This window comes from Cervus canadensis, chromosome 8 (genome assembly GCF_019320065.1).
Source record: "Cervus canadensis isolate Bull #8, Minnesota chromosome 8, ASM1932006v1, whole genome shotgun sequence".
NCBI classification, from domain to species: domain Eukaryota; kingdom Metazoa; phylum Chordata; class Mammalia; order Artiodactyla; family Cervidae; genus Cervus; species Cervus canadensis.
This window is the reverse complement of record NC_057393.1, coordinates 80,080,076-80,097,535: the sequence shown is the minus strand read 5'-3', so window position 1 is coordinate 80,097,535 and position 17,460 is coordinate 80,080,076. Positions and strand designations below refer to the sequence as shown.

Here is a 17,460-nt window from a genome sequence, read left to right as displayed (position 1 = left end):
TGGGAGGGGCAGCACTGTTGCTAAACGTCCAGTTAAGTTGGCCACGGGCTCATGAGTGTCTGTTGCAGAACACTATTTTGACATAAATGTTCTGCAAAATATGCTGCTTGTACATGTCAAATATTCAATTAGAATAAAGAGAAAATGTGAACAGGATATGAGAGGAGGGGCATGGGGTGGACGAGGAGAGGATAATGGTGCCAAAAGTTGCTGTCTGGGCGGTGGGGCTAGGGGGACCCCCCACAGGGACAGCTGGTCCTCAGGGAGAGGGGCAGTCCCTGGGGAGGAGTCCATGAGGTCTGCTTCCTGTTCCTGCAGAGGTGATGGCATTAGGAAACCGTCTGTTAAGGAGATTGGGCCATAATAAAGCTGTCATCTGCAGGATCTGGTGCTCGTCACAGGCAGGAGCAGGGCTGCCCGGTGAGTGGATTCTGCGGGAAGGTACTGCCTTGCACACACATGCGGGCACTATTGTCACCCCACTCAGTTCTTAGATCAGACCATCTTGCCATGTGTTTTTTTCTTGAGAGCCCCAAATTCTGGCTTTTACATTGCAGTCCTAGGACATTCGTTGTCTGGGGCCTTGTGTGGGATGACCACGGTGACTGCCACTCACTCTAGTCCAGGGTGCCCAGTTAAGAAGCACCTGCCTGGATCTGGGCTGGTATGGTCAGACTGGCAGCACATCCTCTGTCGAGGGTAGCAAGGAGGTTAAAGGAACCTCAGGGGAGTTGTGCGTGGCCTCTCATGGCCAGGGCTGACCAGGGGGCACTGGTGAGGGGAGCCTGCAGTTAGGGCTGGGTAGGCTCGGTATGTCTCGCTAAATGAGCAAGAAGATGGGGGAGGTGGGGGTGGGTCTGCAACAGTGTGAAAGAGTGTGCATGTGACATGCTAAGTGTGAGAGAGAAGTGTGTATCAGTCCGGGTCCAATCCAGAGACGCCCACACAGCGACTGGACCAGAGGAGGTTAACATAAGAGTTGATCGGCAGTGATGAGTGTAAGAGAGCTCTGTGGGCCACCCTGAGGCAGAGGGCAGGAGCTTGGGGAAGGGGCTCCCTCCCCAGAGTGGGGTCACAGCTCACTGCATATTGAGAAGTTGGCTGGGTTGCAGGGGCCAGGACTGGTCTGCAGCCTCGGGGCCAGCGGGAGGTGACCCTCTAGTACACGGGGGAGCTGAGGCTGGTGCACAGAGGCTGGCGATGGGTGCATCTGGGGGCTATGGGAGGTGATCGTGGGACAGGGGCATGGGCTACGTTGGCGCCAAGGGGCTGCGTGCATTTGGCACGGACTGAGGCAGAGCATGAAGGATGTCCCCACAATGTGCTGCAGAAGCGAGGGATGACAACCAGAAACCCTCGTCCACCTGCATGGTCCTCCACCGCACAGGAGGGGGCTCACAGCTTCTGTGTGGGTCTGAGAATGTGTACGAGTATCACCAGTGTTCATGTGTGAGTGTTCACACGGGGCTGAGCTTGTGGACAGTTGAATGAGTGAAAGTGAAGTAGCGACTTGGGCTTGCTTCTCTCTGCATACAAATGTGAGTAAATGACACATCCAGCCAGGTGTGGAGCATTGAAGACTGCCTTTCCAGGATACAAAAAGGCTGGTGATTGCGTGCGCCGAATGAGACCATCCGTGCCTGGTGGCTCTGCTTGTAAAGATGCTGGAGGAGGCCCTCCTTGGAACAGGACAGCCCGTTGTCCTCACTGAGTGTTAGTTGCACATCTTCTCCAGCAGGGGTGGGGCAGGGTGGGAGCATATGGGGTCTTGGGCCCACGTGCCTGTCTCTGTTTCCATCTGCTGCATACCTGTGCATACACATTCATGCATATACACACACAGGCCATGAAGGGGGCCTGGGGTCTCTGCAAATGCGAGCAGCAACCAGGGCCTTTGGCAGGCATGTCATGAGCAGTGTGGGACCCCTCCCCACTCCTGAGAGAGCAAAGCCCAGCTCCTCACCCTCTGGTGTGATGCCAGGGCAACTTGAGGGGCCAGAACCCCACGTGGTGCTGGCCACACCTGTCGAGGCAGAAACGTGGGACTAGGTGTTGGGGGAGGACCCTGTCACCCAGAGGCATTCAGGGGTGGAAGGCGTGGGTGGGACAGGTTTTACAAGTCCTGCTGTGTCGACCTGCCCCAAGTTCCAGGGGAGACTCTCATCAGAGGTTGGTCAAAAAGCCCTTCTGGCAAAACGGTACCAGCAGGGAGGGGTGGTCAGCTGGCAGGGCCTGGGGCTTCCTGGTGGGGCCAGCATCTGCCCTGCTCCTGAGTCCCATCGCTGCTTTGTTAGTCATCGTCCAAACCCCAAGATGCCCAACCTCCAGCTGTTTGACCATGGGAAGTCTTCTCACCTCCCAGCCTCCGTGTTCTTAACCTGTTTAATGGGGGCAGTGAAGAGGTTTGCCCAGTGATTATAAATCGGAAGTGAGAACTTCATACCGCGTGTACCTGTGCAAAGGTGAGGCCTATCTGCACCTGTACCAGCTCCTCCTCTCCCCAGCCTGCCCTTCTCTTGTTCACAGTCAGAGAAAGCGAGGCCCAGAGGAGGCTAGAACTTTACAGAGGCTGCACCGCCCCAGAAACTGGACACCTCTGATGGCCCATTCCGGGCTCTTCTCCTTCACCCTCTGGGGTTGGCCCCATCATTTGTAGGGCCCAGCATAGAATGCAGATTGTTCTAGAATTATGAATTATTTTAGGACAGTGACAGGAGAGCATTAAACCAAGGATGGGGACCTGTGGTCTCCCCAGGCTACACCCTGCTGAGGCCAGCCCTGCACCCACACCCTCGTTCCCTACCTTGGACCATGTGTTTTTCCATCTAAACGTGTCTGTGACAAGGAGGAGCATTAAGGCGGCCATGCCCTGAGTAGGGACCACCTGAGAAGCATTTTAAGTGCATTTAAGACTGTTTCTGCTCACAATCATCGCCCAACCCACAAATCACTTTTGGCAGCAACAGACCAGGCCCCACATGGATCCTGTAGGACCTGGCTCGGAGATGAGAGCAGGCAGTGCTCTTCCTGCACATGAAGTCTGTGTGGTGGGGACTGGACCAGCTCGGAGGTGGGGGCTCCCTGGAGCTCAAGGCAGCTCCCAGCCCCTGGACCATTGAATGTACATGTGCTCAAGGGGGCCCCAGGGGAGGAGCCCTATTCTGGATCTGCTCCTCACTACCTGGTAGGTGGAGTGAGCATCTCGCCCCCGCTTAGAAGACCGATCTGCAAGCCCTACCCCCCATGGGTGGCTCCCAGGGCTGCCAGTTCTTGCACAGCTGACCAAGGCCACAGGGATTATATCCTGAGAGAATAAGAAGGCAAAAGTCGCGATATTCTGCTGATGTGGGTGCAGGCGTCCCACACCATCCTAGACAGTACTCCGGAGACCAGAATGCAGACCTCACTTCTCCACGGAGAGCTCTGGCACACCAAGGAGAGCTGGTGGCCAGGCAGGCTGGCAGACACAGGCTGCCCTTGGCTGTGTGCCATCTGGGGGACCCACCCACACCCACCCTGGGCTTCCCCCCTCCCCACCAACTGAGTCTCCTGCAGCTCTGGGGTTGGGGCCCTGAAGGCAGCATCTCAGATCGCTAGTGGTTGGCGCTCACCTTTCTGCCAGGATGAGAAGGAGGCTGGCAGCACAGAGCCCCCTTCCCATCCAGCATGGTGTCACAAGCCTGGACTGCCACCAGGTCACCACCCTGTCAAGCCACTGGGAAATCTCTCATTCTCTTTGTGGCCAGAAAGTCAACCTTCCCGAAAGATGGTGCACCCTCCGGGACTGCTTTCTACTGCAGGCCAGCGTCCCTGACTTGCGGTCACCGCTCAGGACTTGGGGTGGGGGTGGAGGGTGGGCACAGTAACCGTGGGTTCTGGACCATGTGACATGGGGTTGAGCAGGCCGGTGAGGGCTATGCTGCTGGAAAGACAGCCCTCCGAATCCCAATCCCCTGGCTGGCTGCACATGTGCCCTCAAGCATACAAACAACTTTCTTTCTGTCCTGCCCAGGTGTCTGTTTGCAAAGCAGTGATCCCATCAGCAGCTCCATCTGGGGCTGCGAAGAAAATGCAGGGTCACCATGTGCCACGGGGCCTGGCCTCGTGCTGTGTGAGTCCACCTGGCCGTGCTCACCCCACTCTGCACCTTTGAGAGGCGGGGTGGGTGAATGCGGTGGGCCAGGTCCTCTGGAGAAGGTGGCAGTGGAGGGAAGAGCAAGCCACCCCTCTTCCTGTCCGCAGGGCTGTGAGCATCAGCTTTCGCGCTCCTTCCCCAGCCCCCCACAGCCCACCCCAGAGCTCCCCCTAGACTCTTTGACTTGCAACCTTCATGGAGTGTTGGAGGGAAAGGAAGCTGGGCTGCTGCTTATGAATCGGGCACTTGTTTTGGGGCAGCAGGGCTGTGTCTGGTGTTGACCCCCACTTTGAGTCTGCCTTCCCAGACCCGGCCTTACTGGGGCGGGACAGGGGGCCGCCGTGGGCTCGGAGCCCTTCTGATTTCTGTGAGGAGTGCAGACCCAGGTTTATTACTCTGCCAGGCAGAGCAGTGGGCTTCAGTGCACTACAGGTGGGGAGCAGCTGCCCCTTCCCCCTCGTTGGCTGAGGAAACACCACAGGGACCCTCCTGCCTTTGTCACAAGAGCAGTGATGAGCAGTGCTGTAGGGTCCTCTTTGGGACCCCGAACTGTGTACTTCTCAGGAAGCGTGAGCCAGTGGAGTGCTTCCTAGCTGTGCAGGAGGATCTGTCAGCTGTGGCCCGTCACTCTGCCCAGCTTGCGAAAGGTCTGCTCTGAGCTAGTGCCACTGGCTGCCCTTTCACAGAAGCATCAAGGCCAGTCTTGAGGCCATTTGGGGCTGACACAGTTCTCTGAGCTGCCAGCCGTCCCTGCTAGGGTTGGCTACTAAATCCTGAAGAAATGAACACCCTGAGTGTATCTGAGAGGCAGCCCATGTCCTCGTGGCCAGTTGGGAGGCTGTGGGACAGGAGGGTGGCATCCAGCCATGTGTGGGTGGCTCCTGTCGTGGTCTGTACCAGTGAGACCCTCGGCAAGGGAAGTCAGGTCTCAGTGCTCCCTCCCCAGAGGGACTTCTTCCTAGGGCTCCTGGAGCTGCCACCCCCTTGGATGGCAGGCAGCATGATGCTCTGGGTGGATCCCTTCCGCCAAGAGGCGGCAGGGCAGGAAGGCCACACGCAGAGCCTGACTTGGGCACAGGGCCAGCTCCTTGGAGTTCAGCTGCCCTTCCCAGTACCTCACCTGCAGAGACCCAGTGATTCTGGGTCCCACTCCAGGGACAGCACTCCTAGGGAGCAGTTTTCCGAAGGTCTAATAAGTCAGCCCTGTGCCTGCAGCCCCCTCCTTCCATCTCTGTCTTTAGTGCTGGGTGTGCAGTAGCCTTTGACTCCTGGCCAGAGCATCTCTCTCCTCCATCCTCTCTGCCTTACTTACCTTTGTCCTTAGCCCCGTTTGTCTTTTCCCTCCTTCCCTCTCTCTCCCTCTGTTTCTCTTCCTGTTCCCTCCCTCTCCTGCTGGCTCCGTGGTCCAGCCTGTCTGGCAGGGCAGCACCCACACTGGGTAGGCGGGACCCAGTCAATGCACACTTCAAGTTGGCATTCCCAGCCGGGTTGCCTTTGAAGTCATCCTTGGGAAGTCTGGCACAGTGCTGGCAACCTTCCAGTTTTCTTACTGTTTCACCACTTTGGGATCCAAAAGGTCTTCACCTGTTCTCCTCACCTGACTCCACTTGGCACTTGATTGTTTCCCACACACAAGTGTGTCTTCAAGGACCCAGGCAGCCCCAGGGTGTCTTCCACTGGTGTGGAGTGGACCAACCACTCACCTTGGTGGCTGCAAGAGAAGCAGAATGTAGGTGGAAACAAATTGATTGAAAAGAGAAATCGCTCACACACAAGTACAATGTTTCTCATGTTTGCTTTGTGTGTTAGTATTTTTTATGCTTTGTAGAGAATATTGGCAGGTTTTCAGTTTTTTTTTTAAAGCATCACCCGCCCATTTATCCATCTTTTTAAAACTTCTTACTATTTAAAAATAACTGTTTATGATGCAAAATGTTGAACATACACCAAGTCAAGAGAGTAGCAGGATGAGTGCCCCCTTGGTTCACCCAGCGTGGCCATGGTCAGCATCCCTCTTCCTCATGGCATTTACAGCTCTACCCACAGCCTCTCAGTGATAAATTTAGGCCACATTTACACAGGTTGAAATGTCCAAATCTTGGCTGTATGTTGTTGACAAATGGATGTCCCTGTGTGACCCACACCCCATCAGGATATGAAACCTGTATATTTCCCAGAATATGCCCCCTGCTTTTCCAGTCTGTTACCTCCCCTACCCCCAGCTGGTACCCAGTCTGATTTCTGTCACCTAAAATCAGTCTGGAACGGTGCCATGTGATTCTTTTGTGCTGCTTCTTCCACTTGGCAGGATGTCTATGACATGTGTCCAGGCTGTCGTGTGTATCAATAGTTTGTGACCCGTCCTAACTGCATAGGGTTCCATGGTGTGATGGACTGAGGTTTGTTATCTGATAACCTGCTGGAACACATCTGGGTTCTTTCCAGTTCTTGGCTCTGTGAATAACCCCAGCATTTGTGAACAAGGCACTTGACGGACATATGTTTTCATTTTTCTCAGATAAATGGAGTGGAATTTTTCGGTACTATGGTAGGAGCATGTTTGACTTTAGATGAAGATTTTGTTACTTACAGGGGCTTCCCAGGTGGAACTAGTGGTAAAGAACCCACCTGCCAATGCAGGAGGTGTAAGTGATGCAGGTTCGATCCCTGAGTCAGTAAGATCTCTTAGAGGAGGGCGTGGCAACCCACTCCAGTACTCTTGTCTGGAGAATTCCAAGGACAGAGGAGACTGGAGGGCTATAGTGCATAGGGTTACAAAGAGTTGGACACGACTGAATCGACTTAGCATGCACGCACGTTTTACTTATAAAGTGCTCTAGTTCATCTTTGGGGACCCCTGCCTGCTCTGCTTGTCTGGCAGCGTCTTGTACGCTTGAAAATCCAGGTGATTTGCTCAGAAGCTTGGGTGAAAGCCGAGTGGTTTACGTGCTTATCTATCTCAGGTAATCGAGGATGATGTTGCAACTGTTTATGCTTCCTCACTTCCTCCTTTTTCTGTTTTAAAGCAGTGTATTTGCAGCTAGTGTTTAGCTATATAGATAACTGTGTGTTGATGTTCTTAGGACTACAGATGAGAAAGACCTACTTAGATCAGAATTTTAAATTAGTGAAGTTTTCTTTTTTGGCCCACAAGGAAGCTATTACTAAAATGTGAAGTCAAGCCGCTGGGAAAGGTGATCTGCCTGGGAGGGCTGCTGGGCTCTGCACCGTGGTCGTCCCTCAGTCCCTCCTTCCCTCACGTGTTTCCCTGCCTCCCACAGCCCCGCTGGGACTCTACTTCTCCAGGGACGCTTACTGGGAGAAGCTATACGTGGACCAGCCAGCCGGCACGCCCCTGCTCTATGTCCACGCCCTGCAGGACGTGCCGGAGGAGATGCCCAGCTTCCGCCTGGGCCAGCACCTCTACGGCGCCTACCGCACGCGGCTGCACGAGAACGACTGGATCCGCATCCAGGAGGACACGGGGCTTCTCTACCTTAATCAGAGCCTGGACCACAGCTCCTGGGAGAAGCTCAACATCCGCAGTAAGGGGGCGGCCCTGACCCCACCCCCACACGCCTCATTACCCACCCCCGCCCCACCCTCGCCTGGTCCTTCCTTAGAGCCCATCACACAGCTCCTACGACTCCTGCTGTGTAAGAGTGGAGCAAGTGAGATGGGGCTGGCCTGTCCTCTTTGTCCAGCCCGTGAGGGAGCCAGGATGAGCTTGAGGACCACTGATGACCCTGAGGCTGTTGGGATTTTGGAGAACTTACGTGGAGGACTTGAGGGTCTCTCTGCATGCTGGCTCCAAATGTCTTTTCCAGTTGGATTAACAGAGATGTGGGGTTGTGAGAGAAGAGTTAAGAAAGGCTAGAGGCATCCCAAGATCTTGATTTAGTGGATGATCTGGAACTTGGTGGAGAAGCAGCTGTTTGCATGGAAAGCCCACCTTACCATCAGCAGCAGGCTGCTCTTGGCACCTGGTGAGGACTGGGGCCTGGTGCCAGGGAGGAAAGTGGAGCAGGAGGAAGGCCTGGACGGCTTCTCAGAGCAGGGGTCCAAGCTGGAGTGAAGGCCACGTGTGACCCTGGTACTGGGAGGAGGTTGTTTGTGGAGCAGAGTTCTGCCTTGCGGCACCAAATGGTGATCACAACCCCACCTCTTGCTCTATAGACATGGCCTCCCTGGACCCTCACGCCAGCTCTGAGCTCCTGTGAGTGCTGAGAGGCAGACACTCTGCTGTGAACAGTACTGCCAGAGTGGAATTTGCCAAGGGTCTGAGTTTCATAGGAGGCCTGTTCTGTTTGTGATTGGAGAGCAGCCTCATGCACCTGCCAGCTCTAGTCAGGAGAGAAATCACAGTAATTAGAACAGAGAAAGTTTATACGGAGAATTATTAACCACAGCAGGGGACTGGAGCAACAGAGGACAGGCTAGTAAGAAGCAGAGAACTGATGAATATGGGAGGAGTAGATGTAGGGGGGGGACACTTCCCTAGAGCTAAGATAGAAGGCCCAGGAAGAGCCCCCGCCCCAGCTGAGATCCAGATGGGTTGGACGGGGGTTGCTATGGTGCCTCCATGATGGAACTTGCCAGAAATCCCCTCTCTAGGTGCTGGGGAAGTCTGTGTCTCTGCAGGGGTGGCATGGAATTCCCTGGGGGTCCAGTGGTTAGGACTCTGAGCTTTCATTGTTGAGGTCCTGGGTTCAGTCCCTGGTCAGGGAACTAAGATCCCACAAGCAGCAACACCAGCAAAAATAGAATAGAATAAGTGTTTTATTTTTATTATTTTTAATTGAGGGATAGTTACAACATTGTGTTGGCTTCTGCCATACATCACAATGAATCAGCCATAGGTATACATATGTCCCCTCCCTCTTGAACCTCTCTCCCCCCTCCCACCCAATTCCACCCCTGTAGTGTTTTTAAAAGTGAGAAAAGAAAGAAAGTGGTTGGGGTAGTGGGTGAGGGAGGGAAGGGAGGTCACCTGAGGTGCCAAGAGCCTGCCTTGGGGAAGCACTCCATCTTAGACCCAGGGTTCAGCGCACCTCTCTGAGGAAGGGTATTTGAACTGAGACTTGGAATAATCAGAGAGATGGACCTGTGAGGCACCCCCCAGGACGAGGGAGCAGAGCCATAGGGCCCTGAGGCTGCCAGATCCCAAGTCCAGGGCCGTAGGGGGCAAGCAGGAGGTAGGGGGCAGGGCGGGGTTCCCAGCAGAGCCCTGCTAGCCTTGGTGAGGACTAGGCTTTGCGCCAGCCCCGAGCTCCTGCCCTCTCCCCATTCAGGTCCCAGCTGGGCAGGTGTGGCTGACACCCTGGCGGGGCCTGACTTGTCTCTGCAGACGGCGGCTTCCCACTGCTTACCGTCTACCTGCGGGTCTTCCTGTCACCCACATCCCTTCGTGAGGGCGAGTGCCAGTGGCCAGGCTGTGCCCGAGTGTACTTCTCCATCATCAACGCCTCCTTCCCGGCTTGCGGTGCCCTCAAGCCCCGGGAGCTCTGCTTCCCCGAGTCAGGCCTGTCTTTCCGCATCCGGGAGAACAGGCCCCCTGGCACCTTCCACCAGTTCCGCCTGCTGCCCGTGCAGTTCCTCTGCCCCAACGTCAGCGTGGCCTACAGGCTCCTGGGAGGTGAGTGCCAGCCGCGTGGAGCCTTCCTCGATGCCTGCCGGGTGCCAGGCATGGCCCTGCGGTTCCTCTACATGAGCCATCCAAGTTGACTACACCACCCCATCATCCATTCATTCAGAGGTCCACGTGTATCTCATGTATGCTGGCCACAGGCCAGGCATGGTTCTAAGGACCAGGGATGAAACAGTGAACAAGTTCAGGCCCAAATCCTGCCTGTCTGGACCTTCCACGCCTGGGGCAGGTGGAGACCACACAGGCGCGAAGGACGTTGGGTGGCCTCTGAAGGGGCCAGGTGGGAGGTAAAGCTGAGAAGGCACGGAGTGGTGGAGACCACTGTCCTAAGTCAGGTGACTGGAGCAAGGTAAAGGAGGGCGCCCAGCAAGCAGGGCGAGCTCATTCAAAAGTGCGGAGGGGGAAGTGCGGCTGGAGGGGAGGGCAGAGGCTGCTGAGGGCAGAAAAATTCAAGGGAGGGGGCAGGACTTCCTGATGAAGGGACTAGGGAGCCATAGAAGGTGTTTTCAGGAGTGGGGGGAGGGTGTCATTGACAGGATATAACTTACTTTAAAAGGTTAGTCGGGCTGATGTGTTTGAAATGATTTGGGGCGAGTGGTTTGGAGGAAGCAGGAAAACTATGAAGAGGCAGGAGACATCCTTGAGTGAGAGGATGAGGACTGGGGTTGAGGGTGAAAGCCTTTAGGCCACAAGAAGCAGGCAGATTCTGGGCATGTTTTTGCAGGAAGATCCAGCAAGATTTTCTGGGGAGTTGAATGTGGGGTGTTGAGAGATTCACGAGGGGACCAAGCATGGTTCCAGGATTCCGCCTGAGCCACTGTAAGGACAGTGGACCTTGTCACAAGATAGTCCTACCACACGATGGCCCTGGGGAAGCCACATGGATATGGGGTAGGGGAAGGGCATTGGATCCGAGTGGAGATGAGAGAAGGCAACTGAGCCGCTGTGTGTGAGGTGCCATTGGACAGTTTAAAGGGGACTTAAAGGGGACACTTATTATGCTGGACGGCTGGTAAGTGAAGCCTGGATTCCCACCAGGTTGATGGCACCCACACATGGTCATAATGTTAAAGGAGCGCTCAGTAGTGTAAGGAAAGTAGTCACTCACACTCCCACATCCCTTCATTTATCCTGCCACAGGGATGGATGTCTTTGTACAAAGTTGTCCCCAAAGCATATGGTTTAGTGTGCTGCCTTTTTCGCTTAAAAAGAAAAACCATTTTTGTAACCATAAGCAATACAGGGAAATGTGTAGTTCACATGTAATATGTGGCTCTGATGTGATTTTCCACTAAGTGGAGTTGACAGCCCTCCTGAGGTTGGCTATGGGGTGGTCACTGTTGACCTTCAAGCGTTCAGCTTTTCCCCCTTTCTGGGTCCTTTCTGGAGGATGAATTCCAGGACAGGCTTGGGTTGAAGAGTATGTTGTTATTACTGGTCCTCCCCTCACCAGGTTGCAGTGAGTCATTGAACTTACAGCAGTGTCTGGCGATGAATACACACAGCATCTCATCTTCTGGGGCTTCCCTGGTGGCTCAGCTGATAGAAAATCTACCTGCAGTGCGGGAGACCTGGGTTCAATCCCTGGGTTGGGAAGACCCCCTTGGAAAAGGGAACGGCTACCCACTCCAATATTCTGGCCTAGAGAATTCCATGAACTGTATGTATAGTCCATGGGGTCGCAAAGAGTCAGACACGACTGAGCAACTCTCACTTCACTTCATCTTCTGGCGAGGAAGCTGAAGAACAGAGACAGAACCATCAGCCTCAGGCCACGCAGCCTGCAGGTGTATAGGGCAGGGATCCAAACTAGGCAGTCAGAAATATTTGTGTGTTAACATGAAATTACACCAGATGTCCCCAATGTTGGTTTTCAAGTGGTGGAATTGTGGCTTTTTTCTCACATTCTCTAAAATGAGCATGTCTTGCTTCCGCAGTTAAGAAAATTCCTGACAGTTTTTCAAATACCAGCAAACGCTAGGAGCTGGATCTCTGGGCCTGCAGCGTGACTGTGCCAGCCCTCGCCACAGAGGAGGCAGGCAGGGTGTGTGAAGGGGTGTGCCCTCCTAGGTGACTGGGTTGAGGACCTGAGGCAGACCTCCTGGTCCCTGCTCTTCCCTATCAGCACCAGTGCAGGCTGCAGGCACAGTGACGCTCAGAGCATAATCTTCACTGCAAACTGTGCTTGGAGGCTGTGCTCCACTGTGGAAGCTGAAGAGGGGCCACGGCCCAGGCCCAGCATGCACCCCAGCTCTGTCTCCTCTTGCACACTGCTCCCTGTGGGGCCCTGAGGAAGGCAGCTCACCCTCCCCTCAGCTCAGGGTCATCCTGGGGTTGCTGGTCTGTTTGGTGCTCAGGTGAGAGTCTGCCTTTCCGCTGCGATCCGGACAGCCTGGAGGTGAGCACGCGCTGGGCCCTGGACCGTGAGCAGCGGGAGAAGTATGAGCTGGTGGCCGCGTGCACGGTTCGCATGGGCATGCGCGAGGAGGAGGTGATGGTGCCCTTCCCTGTGACCGTGTACGACGAGGACGACTCTGCGCCCACCTTCTTCGGGGGCGTCGACAGTGCCAGCGCGGTGGTGGAGTTCAAGCGGAAGGAGGTGCCTATGCGTTTGTCTGGTGCTTCTCTAGTGTCTGTCATCTCTTTGTTGTGCATCTGGGTCTCTCCATTCGTCATTTGTTCCTCGGTCTATTCAGCTGTCCATCTAGCCATCCAGACATGTGGCTGACCATCACTGTGGTTATTCGTCTTTCATTTGTCCATCAGTCTGTCTGTTGGGGTTTTGTTGGTTTCCAGGACAGCTGAGGAGGAGAGAGGACCAGCCCCGCTGGCCCCGAGCTGACCTCTGCCCTGGGAAGCGGGTGAGGGGAGGGGTTGGGGTGCCGGTGGGGTTGAGGGTAAGGGTGCCCAGCCTCTGACTCAACCATCAGGGCTCGCATCAGAGGGGCACAACTGTGGTACTGCAGAGGCGGGGCACACTGCCCCAAGGAGACGGAGAGGACATCTGCCAGGAGGGCGTTCCCTTCTTCGGGCTGTCAGCCCCTCAAGGGAGGGCCAGTGAGTTCAGGGAGGGTACCCCGGAGTGGAGGAAGACAGGCCAGTGGATCCGGCAGGGGTGTCCCTGCGCCGCCCCTCCCATCGGGGCCCCGCCTTCCTCTTGCCTGTGCAGGCGGAGCGTGACTGCCACCTGCTGGGCCCTGGGCTGTCCTGCAGCCGGCAGGCTGGCGGGAGCAAGGGGAGGGTCGGGGTCGGATATGCTGTGGTTGGCTGCTTCTCCGGACACCCAGGGAGCAGGTTTGGTGGATGGATGGGCAAGAGGAAAGCACATGGAGTAGGGAAATGTCCCATGAGCCTGGCAGGGCAGCTCCATGGTAACACTGTGGAGCCTGGCCAGGAGTGAGAGCAGAGATGACATGTGGCTTTACTCAGAACCCCCCTCATGACCCCATCTAGCCTGGGGTACAGAAGAAGCTGTAGGAGAGCATTCTGGTGGACACTGTGCTTAGGTTCCAGCTCTGTCATCTGTCACTGCATGACGTTGAGCTAACTTCTCCACTGTGCGGGGCCCAGCTTCCTGGAAGGAGAGTGGGGGTGCCCACTCTGCCCTGTGGGGACCTGAATGAGGTCTTCCACAGAGCACCAGGGCATCTGTTCTAACCCATAATCATGGGAAGTCTGGAGATGCCATTGCACCTGTTGCAGAGGTGAGGTGCAGTGGCCCAGGAAGGGTGACAAGCAGGCTGGCTGGGGGCCCCTTGCAGCTTGAACCCTGGTCAGTCTGTCCCTGGAGCCAGCTCTGACCGCACACACCTGATCCACCTGCGGGGCACGTGCCCTCCTATGGGCTCTGGCTTTCAGGGCCCTGACTGGCCCCCGTATTCTCTGCAGGGCACAGTGGTAGCCACGTTACGTGTCTTCGATGCAGACGTGGTGCCAGCCTCCGGGGAGCTCCTGAGACGGTACACGAACACGCTGCTCTCTGGGGATGCCAAGGCCCTCCGGACCTTCCGAGTGGAGCACATGCCCAATGAGACCTTGGCCCAGGCCAACGGCAGCTTTGTGCGGGCAACCGTGCATGACTACAGTAAGAGGGGACCAGTGTGGCCTGACAGGGCCCCCTGGGGAACTGGCGACCTGCTTTCCTTGGGCAGGGCAGCACCCTGCACAAGTAGACACCTGTCCTGGCCCTCTCAGCCCCACGTGGCCACCCCTTCCAACCCTCTTCCCAGCCTTTGTCTCTGCTGGGCTCACCTTGGCCACCTTGGTGGGTGTTTACAGGCTGTCCTTTCTCTCTGAACTGCCCCAAGGCCAAGGCTGACCCTGGCAGGACCCCCACCACACTACCCTGTGCTGACCACGCCAGGGCTCACTGCAACCTCCTAGGTGCCCAAGTGTCCAGGGATCCTTGACCCTCCCCAGCAACTCTCCACTAACAGGAGTTGATGTCCAGTAGCAGCTCTGTGCCCTCAGATTGGAGGGTTCTGGGATGACTGTCCTGTCTGACTTCTGAAATGTGCCCACCCTCAGGGCTAAGCACCACGTGCCCCCAGGGCTCACCTGCAGGATGGGGTGTCCTCGCCAGTTGCCAAACCTCCCCACCTCCCTCGCCTGCTCTCCTGCCTGTGTTTTGTAGGATCACCTTTCAAATATGCCACTTGTGCTTGGATCCTTGTTTGGAGGCCTGCTTCTGGGGAACCCAGGATCACTGGTGCCTTTACCCCTTTCTGCCTGACCCAGTCCTATTTCCTGTCTTCTTCCTCACCAAGCTCTGATGACCTCTGTTCTGTGCAAGGGAAAATGTCATCCTTGCCCCTGCACACTCCCTTTGTATGCCACGTGCACCCAGAGATCCTCGCCTCCTCTGTTCTCCACTAAATGGGGATCTTAGCCTTGGCACACGGTGACAGCTCAGGAGTGCGGAAGCCCCTGGGTGCTTGAGGCCTGTGGAACCTGAGGGTCCATAGGAGGCTGGTACTGTTGCGAGGAGTTCTCAGGGGCCAGGACGGTCTTTCTGGGACCTTGCTGGTGGTGGTGGTGGGTCTTTACCTGTGTGTGCTTGCCCCGACATGCATCTTTCTCATACACATGCACACACACACACACCTCACTGAGGTTACCTCCCAGCTGAGGAGGGTCTTCTGGGCTCAGCTCAGCACAGTGACTCACATTTAAAATAGTTCAACCTTAGTGCCTCCAGCCAGGTCTGTTGTCCGTGTACCGTGCGGGTAGAAGTACCTGTTGTCACACGTACGCCCGTGTGTCCAGGGAATGCTTTGCAGGGGAGATGTGCAGCAGCGTGGGGCAGTGGTCTCCACCCTGGGCAGGGCCCCTACCTATCATCATGTGCCTCCACCCACAGGGCTGGTTCTCAACCGGAGCCTCCCCATCTCGGAGAGCTGGGCTGTGCAGCTGGCCGTGCTGGTCAATGACTCAGACTTCCAGGGCCCGGGGGAGGGTGTCGTCCTCCTCCACTTCAATGTGTCCGTGCTGCCCGTCAGCCTGCGCCTGCCCAGTGCCTACTCTTTCTCGGTGAGCCGGCGGGCCCACCGCTTTGCCCAGGTGAGCTCCTGGCCTCTTGCCAGCCTGGGGAGGGGAATGGAGGAGCAGGGACCCCCAGGGTGGGGTCACCTGGGGGACACCACCTCCCTGAGCACACAGAGTGGCCCTGGGGAGCAACAGGCACAAAGCCAAGGAGGCTAAGGCCGTGGGAGAAAGGAGTGGGGCTGGTGGGCTTTGTGGGCCCCTCTTTGCCCTCTCCCTTCTCAGCATTTTTACATTTTTTACTAATGAAAGGGCAGTGCCAGGTAAATCTATGTTGACTTAGAAAGACATTCCTGGTGAATGAAGTGGGAAAAGTAGTTTGCAGAAGTATTGGTCTTAGGTGGCTCCATATGTTCAAAACTAAGTCTTCATTGCCGGAAATTTCTAAGTGTGCAAACACAGGCATTAGTGGAGACCTCTGCAAGGAAAGACAGGAAGTGCTTCTATTTCCTACTTTCCTGCAAGTCTGTTTGCTAGAGCTTATTTTGCATTTGTCATCAGAAAATATAGTGATTAGAAGTAGAAAAAAAAAGGGAAGTAGTAAGAATTTGTCAAAAGGATATAAGGGATAGATAAGAGCGATTTCTTTTCCTCATATCAGCCAGTGTTTAACGTTTTGGTGCAATTCTTTCTAGAATGTTTCTCTGAAGCACTTTTTAAAGTTTACTTGCAGTTACGGCAAGCATGACTTAATGCATTCTCCTAATGGCACAGCTGTGGCCATGTGCCCTTTAGAATATCCCATTTAGGGTCATCTCCTAACTAGGACAGTGGCTTTGCCAGTTTCTGTGGTTGGTTCCCATGCCACCTCCGCTCCTGACAGCCACTTAGGACCCAGCACAAGAAGAGCCCCACCCTTGGACACAGCCAGGCTCCCCACTTGCCACCCCCGCCAGGCCTTTCCTGGAGGCAGAGGGCAAGGCTGGTGAGAGGTGATGAAGCAGAGGGACCTGAGGGGTGTCCAGGGGGACTGAGGCGGGCATAGGCATTGCCAGGGGTGTGTCAGCAGAGCCAGGCAGTGGGGAGGGTGATGAGGGCTGAGTGGGAGTGGGGTCTGGGAGGGCGGGCCCCGCCAGCCTCTGCAACACCTTCCACCCCCGACCACTAAGTCTTTCCCTGTGCCTGGACTCACGAGGGTGCAGAGACCCGAGTCTCGGCCCAGCCTTACACACACTGCTGTCTCTCACCAGCCCCCCTTTAGCATTCATGATTATAAATTGAAGGTGGTGACCTCAGGCAATTTTGAGGATCACAGGAGAAAGTGGAAGTGAACCTGCTCTGTACAAGGAAGTGCTCGGAGCCTAGGAGGTAGTTTTGTTGTGGTGTGAGGAGTGGGCTTGGTGGAGCCTGGCTCTGCCCTGGGCCTGAGCAAGGCTGAGCAAGGGCCTGGCCTGTGGCTGCAGGCAGGGGGCCCTGTGCCACCACTGCCGCCAGGCCCGCAGCCCTCTTCCTTGACTGGTCAGAGCTTCTGATCTCAGGCCCCAGCAGCCCTAACTCCACCTTGGGTGGTGAGGGAGGGAAAAGGAGAGTCCAGGCTCCAGTGACCACTGCGGCCGTGAGGCGTCCCTGGAGAAGTATCCCTTCTCTCCCAGGGGTTCCGGCCCAAGTCTTGGAGGAGGCTCCGGGACCTGGGTGGGACAGCAGCCCTGCTGTGTGAATTATGGCCCGGGTGCTGTGCTCTGGCTGACCAGGCAGGCGACCCAGGCAGGACACTGAGGATGGACCCTAGTGGTGCCCAGAGCACGACGGCCCCTGCCCAGAGGGGAGGGAGGTGTGTGGGAGGCATCCAGGCTGCCTCTGTGCCCGAATGAGGGAGCAAGTGAGGGGTGAGCCGGGCAAGCCAGCAAGCGCCTCCCTGGAGGGCCAGTCCCTAAACCAAAGCCCGGCACCCTGTGTTCTTTTCACCTCCGGCTCCCAGGAGCAGGGATAAAGGGTGGTGTCACGGTCTGCACAGGGCCAGGCCAGGCAGGCAGATGGGTCTGCAGATTCCAAGGGCATGGAGGATGGGGAGATTGGGGGCCACCATCTCTGGGCTGAGTGGGAAACTGTCCTGGGACTCAGCTGGCATGGAGCCCCTCCAGCCACTGTCCCAGGTGGCCCACTCACCTGGCTAAGGGTTCCGTGATCCCATGCCTAG

At 56.1% G+C, this 17,460-nt stretch overlaps 1 protein-coding gene across 1 annotated transcript in view; it reads left to right on the top strand.

The window, feature by feature from the left end:
• The window catches only part of RET (ret proto-oncogene), a 40,298-nt gene that overhangs the window by 15,378 nt on the left and 7,460 nt on the right, over positions 1 to 17,460 (top strand). The window contains exons 2-7 of the mRNA XM_043477300.1: positions 7,417 to 7,680; positions 9,483 to 9,770; positions 12,140 to 12,381; positions 13,671 to 13,866; positions 15,142 to 15,341; positions 16,916 to 17,094. Coding sequence (XP_043333235.1) covers positions 7,417 to 7,680; positions 9,483 to 9,770; positions 12,140 to 12,381; positions 13,671 to 13,866; positions 15,142 to 15,341; positions 16,916 to 17,094 — 1,369 coding nt within the window. The remainder of the gene's footprint in view (positions 1 to 7,416; positions 7,681 to 9,482; positions 9,771 to 12,139; positions 12,382 to 13,670; positions 13,867 to 15,141; positions 15,342 to 16,915; positions 17,095 to 17,460) is intronic.